The sequence below is a fragment of the Typha latifolia genome, chromosome 4, assembly GCF_019914945.1.
Source record: "Typha latifolia isolate L0001 chromosome 4, TyphaL0001v2, whole genome shotgun sequence".
In the NCBI taxonomy this organism is placed as follows: Eukaryota; Viridiplantae; Streptophyta; class Magnoliopsida; order Poales; family Typhaceae; genus Typha; species Typha latifolia.
This window is the reverse complement of record NC_133089.1, coordinates 13,408,254-13,422,754: the sequence shown is the minus strand read 5'-3', so window position 1 is coordinate 13,422,754 and position 14,501 is coordinate 13,408,254. Positions and strand designations below refer to the sequence as shown.

The 14,501-nt window shown below is 33.0% G+C and overlaps 1 protein-coding gene across 1 annotated transcript; it reads left to right on the top strand.

Moving 5' to 3' along the window:
* Nucleotides 1-6,463: 6,463 nt before the first annotated feature.
* Nucleotides 6,464-7,923, top strand: LOC140787289 (uncharacterized). Its single transcript, XM_073136139.1, has one exon. It carries the CDS (start codon nt 6,755-6,757, stop codon nt 7,736-7,738), a length of 984 nt encoding a protein of 327 aa, XP_072992240.1. The 5' UTR covers nt 6,464-6,754; the 3' UTR covers nt 7,739-7,923.
* Nucleotides 7,924-14,501: the final 6,578 nt, after the last annotated feature.

Genomic DNA, 14,501 nt, shown 5'->3' with positions numbered 1-14,501 from the left:
ATCTTTTCCATCACTAACTTCTTAAATATTTTAAACTAAGTAATTTGCAGATATTATCAACCCGCATATATATTTGCATAGACTATGTAATACAAATACGAATTCGAATACTAAGACCGATAGAAAAATCTTAACATATATCAAGCAAAACTTAGTTACTGAATCAATTTAGATCAGATTTAATCCTACCCATTTAATAATATAGATTGGAAATCAGATATGTTTTCTGAATATATAAGAACTTGTAATATAAATATATATAAGCGATATGAAAACTAGATTAGATATTCATAATCACTATTTTCATAAAATCTTAAACTAAATAATACATGGATATTGATTCGGATGTTATTCTTTAATTCATATATGTATCTGTATAGACTATCTAAATATGACTACGAATTCGAAAATCAAAATGGGCAAAACTCACATATGGAATTAAATCGAATGAGATATAATCCTACCTATTTCAAACCCCTAGTCTTTATTGCAGTAATAGGAGTGATGGAATCATTCAAGAAGCTCATTTAGCAGTAGAAATTATTATTACAAATCGGCTTGATCCGATCCATAACGGTTCTAAATCGGTTTGTTGATGTGACTTTCAAAGAGAACTTTAGAGGATCTAGCTGTTGGATTTTGCTGAATTTTGAATATGTTATCGTCCTTGAAGAGAATCTTTAAACGAATCTAAGATCGCATGATTTAAATGGCTAGATCTTAAGATATCGATCAAATAGTGACCAAAGGTTGGATAAACCTTAGCTTGTTAGCACTTCAATAGCTAGGTAGGTGCTAGAAAAATTCTTTTGGAGTGAAGGGGAAAAGTTACTGCAGAAAAGGGGATTAAGAGATAGAGGGGGCCGACCAAAGATTTGGGCGATGAAAGAAGATAGAAGGGCGTCAATGGCTAGAGCAAGAATGAGGGAGATAGGGGCAACAATGTCAATCCAATTATCAAACTCTAATTAGGATTTCCTCCACATATTTATAAAGGCTCATGTTTTTTGACCCAAACAATCAAATTAAAACTCTATTAAATTAATAGTTCTCGCCGCGATACATTTGAATACACCCGATCGCGTTCGAATGCACAAATTCCGATCTCCATCTTTGCGAATGCGTGCAGGTGTTCAAATGTCCCTCCAGCAAAATGCTTTATTTTCTCAAGCAAACACAAACTAAATAAATAGACTCATCACAATGAACTGAATACCACGAGTGAATCCAATCTGACCGAGTCGTATCAATTATGCCCTCAAGAAAAGAAATCTACATAATAATGTAAACGAGTAGCCATGATCACAATCTGAGGAAAATTACATTAACAATATCTTCTGAAATTTTATACTATATCATCTCATTAATATTGTATTTATATGTGCAAGATCCTGCAACTTCAATCTAAAAGCAAAGTTTTGAAGATCTTGTAAGTCCCAAATATGACCAAGCTCTTCTTTATTACTCTTATCTTGGTATTCCTCACGTAAATTAAAACCTCTTTTTTCTTCTCCAATGATTTTTTTTAATATTAATCTTCTTTTCTTGTTTATATCATAGTAACATCTTATTAATATTCTATTTATTAATTTTAAATATCATTTTTCCTGCTTCTTTTCATCTTTGAAAGGAATAAAGAAAAGAAAAGAAAATTAATAAACATGTATGCCTTTCTATGATCTCTTATTCGCCTATATACCCTTTGTTTTTTTCTTATTTGTCCCTCGAACCTAACTAGCCGCTAAGATTTCATCAAGTTAACTCTAAAAATATATAAATACCCATATTATTATTTAACTATATATTTTTTATTAAATATTTTTAAAGGATATTTATGTCTTTTTATTAGTTAGTACCTAAAGGATATCTATGTAAAATCCATGTCTCTTAAAAGGTATACAAGTAAATAATGAAAATAAAAAGTATGAATTAAGGAAGACATGCAAAGATGTCTTTTTATTAGTTATTCTGTAAAAGATTTTGTTTACATAATTGCCATTTAAAACTGCTAAAATTTTATAATTGCCACTATATTTTTTAAATATTATAATTGTCGCTGATTCTTTTTAACTATTTCAAAATTGTCATTATAATTAGTTTTTTTTTGACAAAATATTTATAAAATATTTCTTAGAAATAGTTGTTAAGATGAACAAATATATGCAATAGAATACCTTTCTTCTTTGAGATCTAATAAAGCACTGACTTTTATTGCTAATGGTTTTTTTTTAAACAAAAAATTAAGGTTTTCTTTTCTCCACTATGATATCACTAATATTATTTAGCTTTTAATTGATATAAAAATTCTATATTTTTATTTACGTTGTATCAATAAAAAAGATTTATATTCTTATTTTCGGAATGGATATTCAAGTGAATATAGAAATATTTAAAATAAAATTCTTATCTTATGAATAAAATATTTATTCAAGAATAATCTATATTCCTACTTATCTAGACCAAGAGAAATAGAATTAGAAGAAAAAAAATAAGAAATTTTCTTTCTCTAGGCTAAGCATACAATGATACAAAGCTGCCTCCTAGAAACCTTATCTATTGAGAGAATAATTAAAAAAAAAAGTCTGGTATATAGAAATATTATTTTTAAAATAAAAACTTTATTTTATGAATAACAAATAGTCCTTTCTTAATACAAAATTAGGGCATCTATGTCATGTTACCAAGACAAAATAGTCCTTTCTTAAAACAAATTTTATTTTAATAGTAACTAATTTAGATTTAACGACGATATTTAAAAAAAAGTTCTAACTCTGCTATAATTGTTATCATAGAAGTGCCATATAAATGAGATAAATTATTATTTAAAAATTAATAAATCACCTTCTAAGATAGAGATTTATATAGTAATATATCAATTGTTAGTAGTAACAACATATTAAAGGTAAAAGAAAAAGAGTTCAAGAGTGGTATGATGGTAATTTGCTGTCATAAGATGAGGGTAGTTTGGGTTGCTAATTGGTAAGCTTAGGGGTAGCTACCATGTCACTTCATAAGCTTAGTGGTTGATTGGGGACCTACCAAGGAGATAACTCTCATATGATATAGGTCTAAAGTACAGTTTTTGACCAAATTTCCTCTATTTTATCATTTATTTACTAAAATAGACAAGACTTAAAAAGAGTCTATATGATTTTAGTTCTAATTAAAATGCTTAACTTTAAGTATATTTCTAATTAAATATCTTATATAAAGCATTATCTAAAGCGTTTCAATAAAAAAAGCTAATAAGATTATTATTTTAATTAAAAAAAATACTTATCTTATTAGTATTTTAAATAAAATGCTTAAAAGTTAAGCTTTGTACTTAGGATTACAAAAAAATTAATTTATTTTGATATTTAAGTTTTTGGGAGTAATGTATTTTAGTAAATGATTAGAAAATAATTTTATTTTGGTCAATAACTCTAGAAAGTATTAGTTTGAATAGACATAAATGCACTTCCAATCTCACGCTTGATAAGTATATTTTATTGGTTTAATTTTAGAGAGCCACGTTGGTTGCTAGAAACTGAAGAAAAAAATATATGTTTCTAAAAACTTTTTTTACTTTTAATATTTAGTTATAAAAAATAAATTAAAAAAGCAAATTTTTTTAATGAAAAATAGCTCCACTTCTTAATTTTAGTTTTCTTATTTAAAACAAATAAATCACTTTATTAAGGGTTAGTCATTTTATTAAAATTTATCTTATATTTAATCCAAAACACAGAAATAAAATTGTAAATAAAATAGTAAGGTTGCATGGTTTTTGCCGGCTCAAATGACAGACACTTTCTTTGTCAGATATCAATATAAATATCCTAATCCCATGAGACTTTTGAGACTATTTCTTTGCTGTGTAGTATCTCTCTTGAGAGAGAGATGAGAACTTATGACAAAGAGCTAAACACATATTGCTGCTAAAAGAAAGTCATAACTCTAAATAAATCTTTCACCAAAATATCAGGTGTCTCAGTAGCTAAGAAACAAGTGAAAAGGATTCCCTTAGTGTATACTATTACTTCTAACCAGTGGTGAACTGGTGACATTAGTTTTGCTTTAATGATGGGCCTCTCTTTCTTTCCTTCTGATAGGATTCTTTTGAATCTTATCCACAGTCTCTTATACTGCCAGGCTCCTGCTTTCTTGGGTCCCCCTTATTGTTTACTATTCTGGCTATTGTATTGGCTTGGTCATGTGGATTTGAGTCATTAAGATGAAGATGAACAGTAGTTAGGATTATTTAATCTTCTGACCATCTGATTAAATTCAGATACTTTAATGACTGGCTGGACACAATAAAGTTATCAGAAGAAAAAAAAAATTGCTATCATATAGCTTTTAAGTTACTCCAGGTGATACATCGACTTCCTCTTTAATTATGTAAAGCTATTCAATATGTTCTTTTCGGTAGTTATCCATTGAATTTATTTATTAAAGAACATTATGTGACTGTCCCATAATTAATGGCTTTTTAATTCTTATTTTAGAGGAGAAAAGAGACAAGTTAATGGTAAGATAATTATTTGATATTTTCAATTAACATTGTTAGAAGAGTAAAATGTTAGACAGTTGAGAAGGTTTGCGTAAAAATAAGCTATAGTTTGAAGAGTCTCGGTGTAATTAAATTATTTCTATTAACTTGCTACTACAATAAAAGCTTAAACTGTTGAGAGTACGATGATTTATTAATTTTTAACTTGAAAAGTTTTGATAGGCGTAATAAGTGAATTTGACTTAGAAGATGAAGAATTTTTAATAGGATTGGAACTTATTATCGATAGATTAATATGTATGTGAGTGATTGTGTAAACAATAAATCCATTGCTAACAACTCACCCCAAATTTAATGCCCATTTTTTCAAACCACCACTCACTTTCACTATCACATATATTCCAGTGGGGTTCAAGATGTGCCATAGAATTACAGAGGGCTTCATATTACTGGTAAATTATGATGAACTGCATGAAGTTTGCTACAAATCTAATTAGATCACCATCCTAGTTGTGTAGTGGATGTATGATTAATTATCCTCAGCACATAGTTAAAGCCCATTGGATGGCATGCATGATCTTTGGCACACGACATTGTTATGCCATTTATTTATATAATTAGTTAAGTGCAATAGAGATAAGCCATAATCGTGAACAATCCAATGATAAAAATAGTCATTTCAAGTTTCAATATATGAAAAGGAGAGAGAGATATGTCCTGCCAATGGGATGGTTAAAGAGATATTTCATAGAGTATTATTAGATTCTCACTTCTCTCGAATGAGAGGAAAAAGAGAGAGCGATCCTATATTGAAGTAGAGATGAGTTTATAAATTGAGGAAGCCAAAAGAAAAAAAAAAAAAAAAAATAATAGTTGCCAAAGATTAGGTAATATAGTATAAATCAACAAATATATTAAAATAAAATTAATCACTATTGTTTAATAATTAGGTCGTATCTTGTCCATGACAGAGGTTATAGTTCGAATTAATCCCACGAACATTGAATTGTTATTTAATAAATATTTTATTAAAGCATTATATAGATATGATTTAGTTAAGAGCGCTATTGTGAGACGATTTCTCTATCGACTCTAATAGAGCAGTATGTTAGGATTGGGTTTTTCTTCCTCTCCTCGATCGGGCATTTCTCCTCTCGGCGGTCTACTTCTCCCTCTCCCTGCGGCTAAGATAAGGGGAGGAGTTTTTTTCTCTTCACAGCAAGATTGTAACTAACTTCAGGATCCTCTCGAGATAGAAAAGAAGTTTAAGTTAATATTTCAGCTATGATTGAATGTGTTGAGTGTTTCTTATGCAAATCTTGTGTATCCTTAGATCTTAATGTTTAATTTTCTTATAATGCCGTTGCAGAGCTCTTCAAAATACCTAATTTTATTTTTATGTATCAAGCTCATAAAAAATAACTGAATTTAATAAAATTTTATACAGACCTTTTTTTTTTATAAAAAAAAAATAGGGTATTGTGATTTTTGAAGAGAAATCGGATACAAGTTGAGAATTACATTTAGATACAATAATTAGAAAGAGTATGTGGATAATAATTAGTGGGCGGTCCCAGTGTACCTGCAGCGCTCGCACATTATTGTCCATCAAACGGTCATCCTTCGTCCGATCTGCCCATTTCGATGGGCCGCTAACCCACCGTTAAATCGTTTGCCCACGGAATCGTAGAGTACTTTACCCCCCGTCAGCCTTCAGATCCACCGCCTTCTCTTGCCCCAAGGTTACTATAGCCATTTGCAGCCAATCATTAACAGGGGGTCACACTGGGGGTCACCTACCGTTTCACCTAAGCCAAGGAATTACCGGGGTTTGCCTGTGGCCTGCCGTACATTGACCGATAAAGTTTCCGCTCAGGATGCCATCTCCTTCGCACGTGCCCTTCGCCCGCTGAAACCCAGGTAAGGCTTACTCTATAAATATGCAATAAACTCCCTAGATCCGGAAAAATCTTAGCACACTCCATTTTTCCTCCCTATCTGCCAACAAGAAACACCGTCGCTTTCTTCTACTCTATTATACTCTCCACTACTCCCCACTAATCCTTCTCTTCCTCAAGCCCTAAACCTAACGTTAATCTTCGATTGAAGCCGGAGATGTCGCCTCCGATCACGTACTCCTCGCGAGAGATGTTCCATCCGTTGGTCTGAATCCTCTGCCCCAAAAGGCATCTTTTTGGTGTATATAGAAAGGAATTATTAGGGTTAGGATTTCATGGTAGTAGAAGTATAGGGAAAGGGATGAGCTTTACCGAGGGCCGCGAGGAGATCCACCTCCCGGCGGAGGTGAACTGGGAGATGCTTGACAAGTCCAGATTCTTCTTCCTCGGCGCCGCCCTCTTCTCCGGAGTCACCGCGGCCCTCTACCCCGCCGTGGTCGTCAAGACCCGCCTTCAAGTGGCGATGCCTTCTCCGGCGGCGGTGCCAGCGCCGCCCTCGGCAGTCCGCATCGCTACCGCGATCCTCCGTCGCGAGGGTTTCCGGGGGCTCTACCGCGGACTCTCCACCTCCCTCGCCGGAACCGTCCCGGCCCGAGCCCTCTACATGGCGGCGCTCGAGTCCACCAAGAGCGCTGTCGGCACCGCCTCCGTCCGCCTCGGCGCCTCCGACTCCGCCGCCGCTGCAGCCGCATCTGCCGCCGCCGGCGTCACCGCCGCCATCGCCGCCCAGGTCGTCTGGACCCCCGTCGATGTCGTCTCCCAGCGCCTTATGGTCGCCGACTCCTGCGGCGGAGTAGGCAGCGGCGCCGCCCTCTTCAAGAGTATCCTCCTCTCCGACGGCCTCCGCGGGCTCTACCGAGGGTTCGGGGTCTCTATCCTAACCTACGCACCCTCGAACGCCGTCTGGTGGCTATCGTACGCCATGGCGCAGAGGGCGATCTGGGGAATGGTCGGATCGAGGAACGACGGCCGCTGGATCGTGGCGGTGCAGGGGATGAGCGCAGCTGCTGCCGGAGGGGCCGCGGCCGTGGTGACGATGCCGCTGGACACGATAAAGACGAGGCTTCAGGTGATGGACGGCGGCGGCGGCGGCGGCGGCGGAGGAGAGATGAGAGGGGGAATCGGGCGGACAGTGGCCGGAATCTTAAAGGAAGGGGGTTGGAAGGCGTGCTACAGAGGGCTGGGACCGAGGTGGGCGTCCATGTCGTTGTCGGCGATGACTATGATCACTACCTACGAGTTCTTAAAGAGAGTCTCGGCGAAGGAGGGTGCTTTCACTGCCTAATTCGTGAGAGGTACGGTACCACTATAACATTTTTCTTTTTTCCTTTTAAGATTGTGTGATATTTTATTTTTAGATATATAGATAAGAGGGAGGACATCAGGGTTGTGATGTCATGGTGGTTGTAGCCTGGATGGGTGTTGCTGTTTGAATGTGATTACACTTTGTCATCAAGATTTGTCGACAAAGAGTTTGCGTTTGGTTTGGTTTGGTTTGGTTTGGAATTCCACTAGAGAGTTTAGAACTTTAGATATAAGAAAAAGATTTTTTTTTTACACTAAGATTTGTTTCTTTGATCTTAAATTGTATTCATTTATCAGTACATGAGTGAATCCTAATGCACCCCAATCACAAGCTGTGTTACCTAACTAATGAACTCGTTGATATTATTGATTAATCGTAGTAGCTGGCAGGTTATTAGGCCGGTAAAATAAAGTGTTGGCGTTTATATAATGGCCTATTGGAATTAGAATTTAGAACCCATCGTCCTGGCTCGCACCTTATTCGCATTTTGATTCCTTCTTTATCTTTATTCTCCGCCGGCCGTCCTAGCTAGACCCATTAAATCAGCAACTGCCCATTAATATTCTCCTACTTGCGCACATTTTCTTGCAGCTGTCATCCTTTCAGCTTTTAGTGAAAATTTTGAATTTTGCCAAAATATTCCTCAGGAGCTGCTATAGCAAGTAGGCAACACTGAACGACTAATTAGACATTTGGAAGATATGTAGAATTTCTTTTCTTTCCTTTTTTCTTTTTTTTCTTTTGAGAAAAACGGGTCTTATATTTATTTGGGCTTTGTTCCCTTATTATGGAATAAGATTAGATTAGGCAATATTATTTTAATTTTTAATACCGGAAGAAAAGAGCTGACACTAGTATAAATTATTTTAATACTAGTATAATGAATAATAATTATAATTTGATGTCGCGGAAAGTTGATATGAAAAGTATTGAAAAATAATAATTTTGTATCAGGAATTAGTGATGTTTTATACCAAATGATAAAAAAAAATACTCTTAGATTGAATCTAAAGTAGTAATAATATATATATATCTAAAATTATAATATTTTTTATTAGAACTGTGTATTTTAAATACTCTATATACCTGCACTATGAGCAAATAGTCATACCCTACAAAATAATGCAGGGTTATAAGTTTACATCATAGGAAAATAACCTCGCATTCTATATAAAATAATCATGCATTGTGGGATAATGCGGGATTATAAGCCCACAATGCGAGAGAATAGTCCCTACTCTATTTTAAAATAAACATGCAATACAGGGTTTAAGCTGCACTGTAGAGAAATAACTCTGCGCTCTATGTAAAATGACCACCGTGCACTACGAAAAAATAATCATGCACCGCAAGTTAATGCGAGGTTATAAATTCACACTATGAGAAAAGAGTGCAAACTTAATATTTTTTTTGTGCAGAATTTACTAGTCCCCGTGAAAATATAATCTCAAATGTATGTGAGATGTCCATTATTTAAAAGAAAAGATAGAAAAAGATCATCGCAATTGTAGTTGAGATGACTCGCATTTAAAAGAAGAGGCAGAGGAGAGAGAAAAATTTTATCCTAGTTGAGGTAATGTGTAATCAAGTGATATTTAATCTAAAGGCAACATAGTAGTTATGAGTTATTATTAAATTATTTTTAAAAGTTGTATGGAATAAGGTAAGAAAAAATGATTGAATTACTATACCAAAATAAGCTTAAAATATTGTTTACTTACTACATCAGAATTAAAAAAAAACTTATTTTAGAATCAGTTTATTTTTTATTTCACAAGTGAAGGGGGGCTAAATTATCAAATAAGTCATTTTGTTAGCTTCACCTCCCCTTCTACTTTCACTTTCTTCTCTAGCTTATTTGTGTCGACGTCTCTAGCTTATTTGTGTGTCGTCGACGAAGTTCAACAAAGGATGAGTGCCTTAATTCCGCCCCTCTTTCTTCTTCCCAACTTTTTTCCTTATATATTGTTTTTGTTGCTGTGTTTTACCATTGTCACTCCTTTTTCTTTTTCCGTTGGGAGAGGGTAGAGAGAAGAGGTTGACATTTTCCTCTCTCTCTCTCTATCGGCTGTAGCTAATTTGTCTTGCTCAGTCTAAGTCTCTGTTGGAGTGATCCGGTGAGTGAATGTGGGTTGAGGAGGACCCATCACCTTTTGCTTGTAAGCTTTGTCGAGGCAACTAGGAATTGTAGCCTTGAGGGTTGGCGGATGTGGGAGGTATTAAAGTAGGTTGGGTCTAGCCATTGAGAGGTTTATTAGAATTTTTTTTTAATAAAATTTTTGCAATGGCATCTTAAACTGGTGTGCCACCGAATCTTTGTATATTTAGCTCACCTTATGATATTATGCTCCTCCTTCTCAATTTGGTACTCTAGCAAGAGTGAGCATTTTATTTTCCTTTCTCATTTCTGTCATAGGTTAGGGTTTCTTACTCTTTTAGCCTTTTGAAGCTTTGCAAAGCTAGGTATTTAATTGTCGAATCATGACAAACTTGCGGCTAACTTTATTGCTTCTGTCCCTATAAATCCACTAGGGACATACTTTCTTATTATATCTTGTTGTTTCCTCTTGTAATAAGTGTATAGTTTGTGCTAAAGAGTCGCCGTCCTATTTTTTCCTCCCAAAACGTCTCTAAATACTATAGATCATTAACGAATCAATGTGCCTAATCACTCCAGCCATTCTCTATCCGGTTACTAATTGCGAGTTCATTTTTCTTGTAAACCTTTTTTTTTTTTTTTTTTTTATGGCACTTCATATGATTCCTTTAATTTCAAATCTAGAGATGATTTATTTTCCCTGGATAATGTCCTCCAATGGGGCCACCAACCCGTCCATTCCTCACCTCTCATGTCTTGGATAATGGGCACATAGTTTGTGAACTTTTTTTGTTTTTTGGGCAATATTTCATTGCTATGGTAGGTATGATGTCGATGTTTTGTACTAAATCTAATGCCAAGAGAATAAGGCTGGGATAAAGAGACGTCCATAAAGGGATAACTAAAATAAGATCCTTATATTTATCATGAGAGTCACCTTGGATTAAAATTTAGAGAAATTTATTAAAATTATCATGCGTTTTACACTCGATTGCATGAATATTTATCATTTAACTTTAACCTAATGACAACTAAAGTAATAAAGATATTTATAGTTAATTTAATTCATCAATATAGTACACGAACCTTAAAAAAATAAGATGGCAGGATTGAAGTAGATTGTGAATGGTAAGAGAGGTATTTTTGAAGAGAAAAATTCTGAAAATTTAACCTTACCTAAACTAATTGTCACACCATAGAAATCATTGTACATTTAATGGGTGTCGAGTGTGAGCACGCCGTTGTTTATATCAATTGATTGGAATCGCAATGATTGTTCCTAACTACTAACTTTGCTATGGATGACTAGAGATGAAAAAGAGAGTTTTTTTGACCAAATTACCCCTATTTTTTATTTTTTTTTTTAATCGAAATAGACTACTCATTAAATTTATTTATCGTGATCCTAATAAAAATACTAAACTAATCAGTGTTTTATCTCTAAGCAAATTTGTTTGGTCCTAAAACACTGAACTGATAAGCATTTTATGTATATAAATTTTTTTAACTTAATCTTTTAGCAGTTGAGAAAAAAAATTATCTGGCGATAAAAATAATGAACTGATTAGTTTAACATTTTTATTATGACTATAGTGAATTAGACCCCTTTTAGTAATAATTCTATTTTAATTAAAAATAAAAAAATGGGTCTAGTTTAGTCAAAATCTCTGAAAAAGAAGGGATTTAGTGGTTTTGGTTGTAGTAGGAGTGGATCCTCTGTTTTGTTTAAGAATGCATTGGATCATCATTAGATCCCAGAAGGGATGATCAATAGATGAGGGGAAAGAATAGACGTCTATTCGATTGATTGAAAGGCTAACATGTCCATTAAAGATATAAGGCGGGTTATTTTGTGTCTTTAGAGTTTGAAGTAGTAATTGTAGACTTTTCACATCATCCTCGTCTAGTCTTCCCTAAAATTATACTATCTTCTCTAATTGACGACATTAAAATTCTAACTAGTAATTTTTTAAATTATAAAGTTATTCACTTTCTTAGAGAAGCCAATCTTGCTGTTGACTGATTTACTATAGATTATGGTTGTACTTGGATTGGGTCCTTTTCTTTCGAGCTTCTACAGTTTTTGGCTTATGACTCAGGAGGAGCTTTTTGTAACCCTGAAAGTTAATAAATAAACCTTCTTCTCTTTATAAAATAAAAATTGCAGTATCTTCTCAAAGAGATAAATAACAATAACAGTAGTAGCTTAGGAGAAGCAGCATTACTTGGGGTTCTTTTATATTAAATCATTACCTTTTAACCAAGGAAATTATACAATTTAATTATATTTTATTTTTTAATTTATAATAATAGATTTTGAGGAAATTTTGTATATAATATTATATTATTTAATAAAATAATAATTTATATTTTATATTTTTACTATTTATAAATTGAACCTTATAATCTAGTGAATCTGTCCTTGATTAAATATAAATTAATATCGTGAGAATATTCTAATCAATAGAGATATTTTATTTTAAAAATAACTATAATACTCTTAGTATGACTTGATTAACGATATTTTCATGATCTTTTAGCATAGTTAATCTAAACCAGAGGTTTTGTTAAGTTTAACTAATAAATCCAACGGCAGGATATTTTCTGCACATATTCATTTAATTATAGGGTTTGATTTATAAATAGTAACAACGTAGGATGTAACTTATATTTTTATTAAAAGATAAGATATTATATGCAAATTCCTCTAGATTATAAAATATATCCACAATAAATTTTCTATATTAAATTAAAAAAGAGTTAAATATAATTAAATTATAAAAGCACCTTTAACCAACTTGATCTCTGTTTTCTTTTTATAGCCCAAAAAACTATCAAGAGCCACTTTAGAGAGAGAGAGACCCTCGGTTGATTGAAAAGGTGAGAGAAGCATCCAAATATAATACAAGCTTACTCGTCTTTCCCATTATCTTGGAGGCGAGGCGGTTCATGGCCTTCAAAGTATTCATTTCTTATCGATATTACTCGAACTTATATAATATGAAAAGCTTGTTCAATGACATAAGAAGATATCTCCACTTAAAAGAGCGATTGCGTACTAAGTGCAATCAAGCCTTATATTGAAAATATCTCCATTAGACATCAAAGTTAGTTCGATCTGAGAACCATATCATATATATATATATAAGGTTAATTACATTTTGGATCCCTTCAATAATTATTTTGCAGCATTTTCACCTAGCGAAAAAAAAACTCTAAAATATTTAAATGTATCACTAAGTATTCCTTTATCAATGTTTCGATAGAAAATTCTTGTAGAAATTATCTTAAAAATCTAACAAACTTAATAGATGAAGGAATACTTAGTGACCTCTATGATAACTTCCCTAAGTATTAAACTGTAAAATTGATATGCTCTAATTCCTCCACAATTCAATTATAACATGAGAGGGGAAGAGGAAGTGAGGACATTTTTATCCATCCAATTAGTAAGGTAATTTTTCAACAAATTTTATAACTAAAATGATAAGAGATCCGTCCACTTCTTTTAGAGAAGTGTTAGTGATACGGAGTGATAATTAAATTAGTTAAAATATAATAAATATAAAATTATCCCAAAATAAAATTTGAACTTGCGCATGTAATGTTCGAATTCCAACTCCTTGTGACGTGAATGATCAATGCAAATCAGTTCATATATATATATAGTATAAGGTGGTAGGAGCTAAAAAAAGTTATTTGTTTGAATATGGCCAGTTGAACACTACTGGATTGACTCATTTCTTAGCTTTATTTTAGATAGCTCAAATTAATCTAATAAAATGGAGGGTTATGTTGTGAACTAAATTAGAAATGTAATTTGATGTGCTATAAAAAAATAAAGTTAGTATCAAAATATTATTATTAAACTTTTATTTTTTAAATAATAGTTTTTTCTTCGGGAAAGAAAGTGCATATTATTTTGTATTTTTTTCAAGCCATAAGAGTTTGCAGATATGTAAGTCCACATGATTGTGGGCTTATCAGCCTGCAAGAATTAGGGTTGTGATATGTTTTTTAAAGTCTTGTAGGCTTTTATTTATTTATTTATTTTCCTTTAGAATAAGTTTTTTTTTTCTTTTTTTGTTTATAGTGTTGCGGGCTTTTCTTTATTATGCTTTTTAAGAAGTCTTTTATCTCCTACGGGCTTACACAAGCAAAAGTGTAACTCTGAGAGTGGATTGAAAACAAATTTATTACATTTGATGTGATAAAAAAAAAAAAAATAATAAATAAATTTTGAAACAAAATTAAACTCGTAATGTGACAATAATACAAACTTAGACTTATATTATTTTTATCTTTTCTCTCACCTTTTTAACTGGGTTAAAAATTAACTGCTGTTTGGTTACTAAAAATGATCGGTAATTCCTAATTAAGTTCAGAGATTTTTTGTTAACTTCAGAACCAAATAGAACCTAAGACGCTTGTACAAAATTATGAAAACGGAAGTTGAATGCGTTCCGTTGAAGTAATACACCGAATTTATTATATTACTTAAGCTCGTCTGACAAAAGAAGTTGGTTCTAAACACTGGCTGCTGCTGTAAAAGGACTTTGATTGACAAGTTTGATGAACATAATAGTCCTACACCCTGCCTGTAGCCATGCATACTTGTTAGCAACAAGAGCTACACCGAAGAAA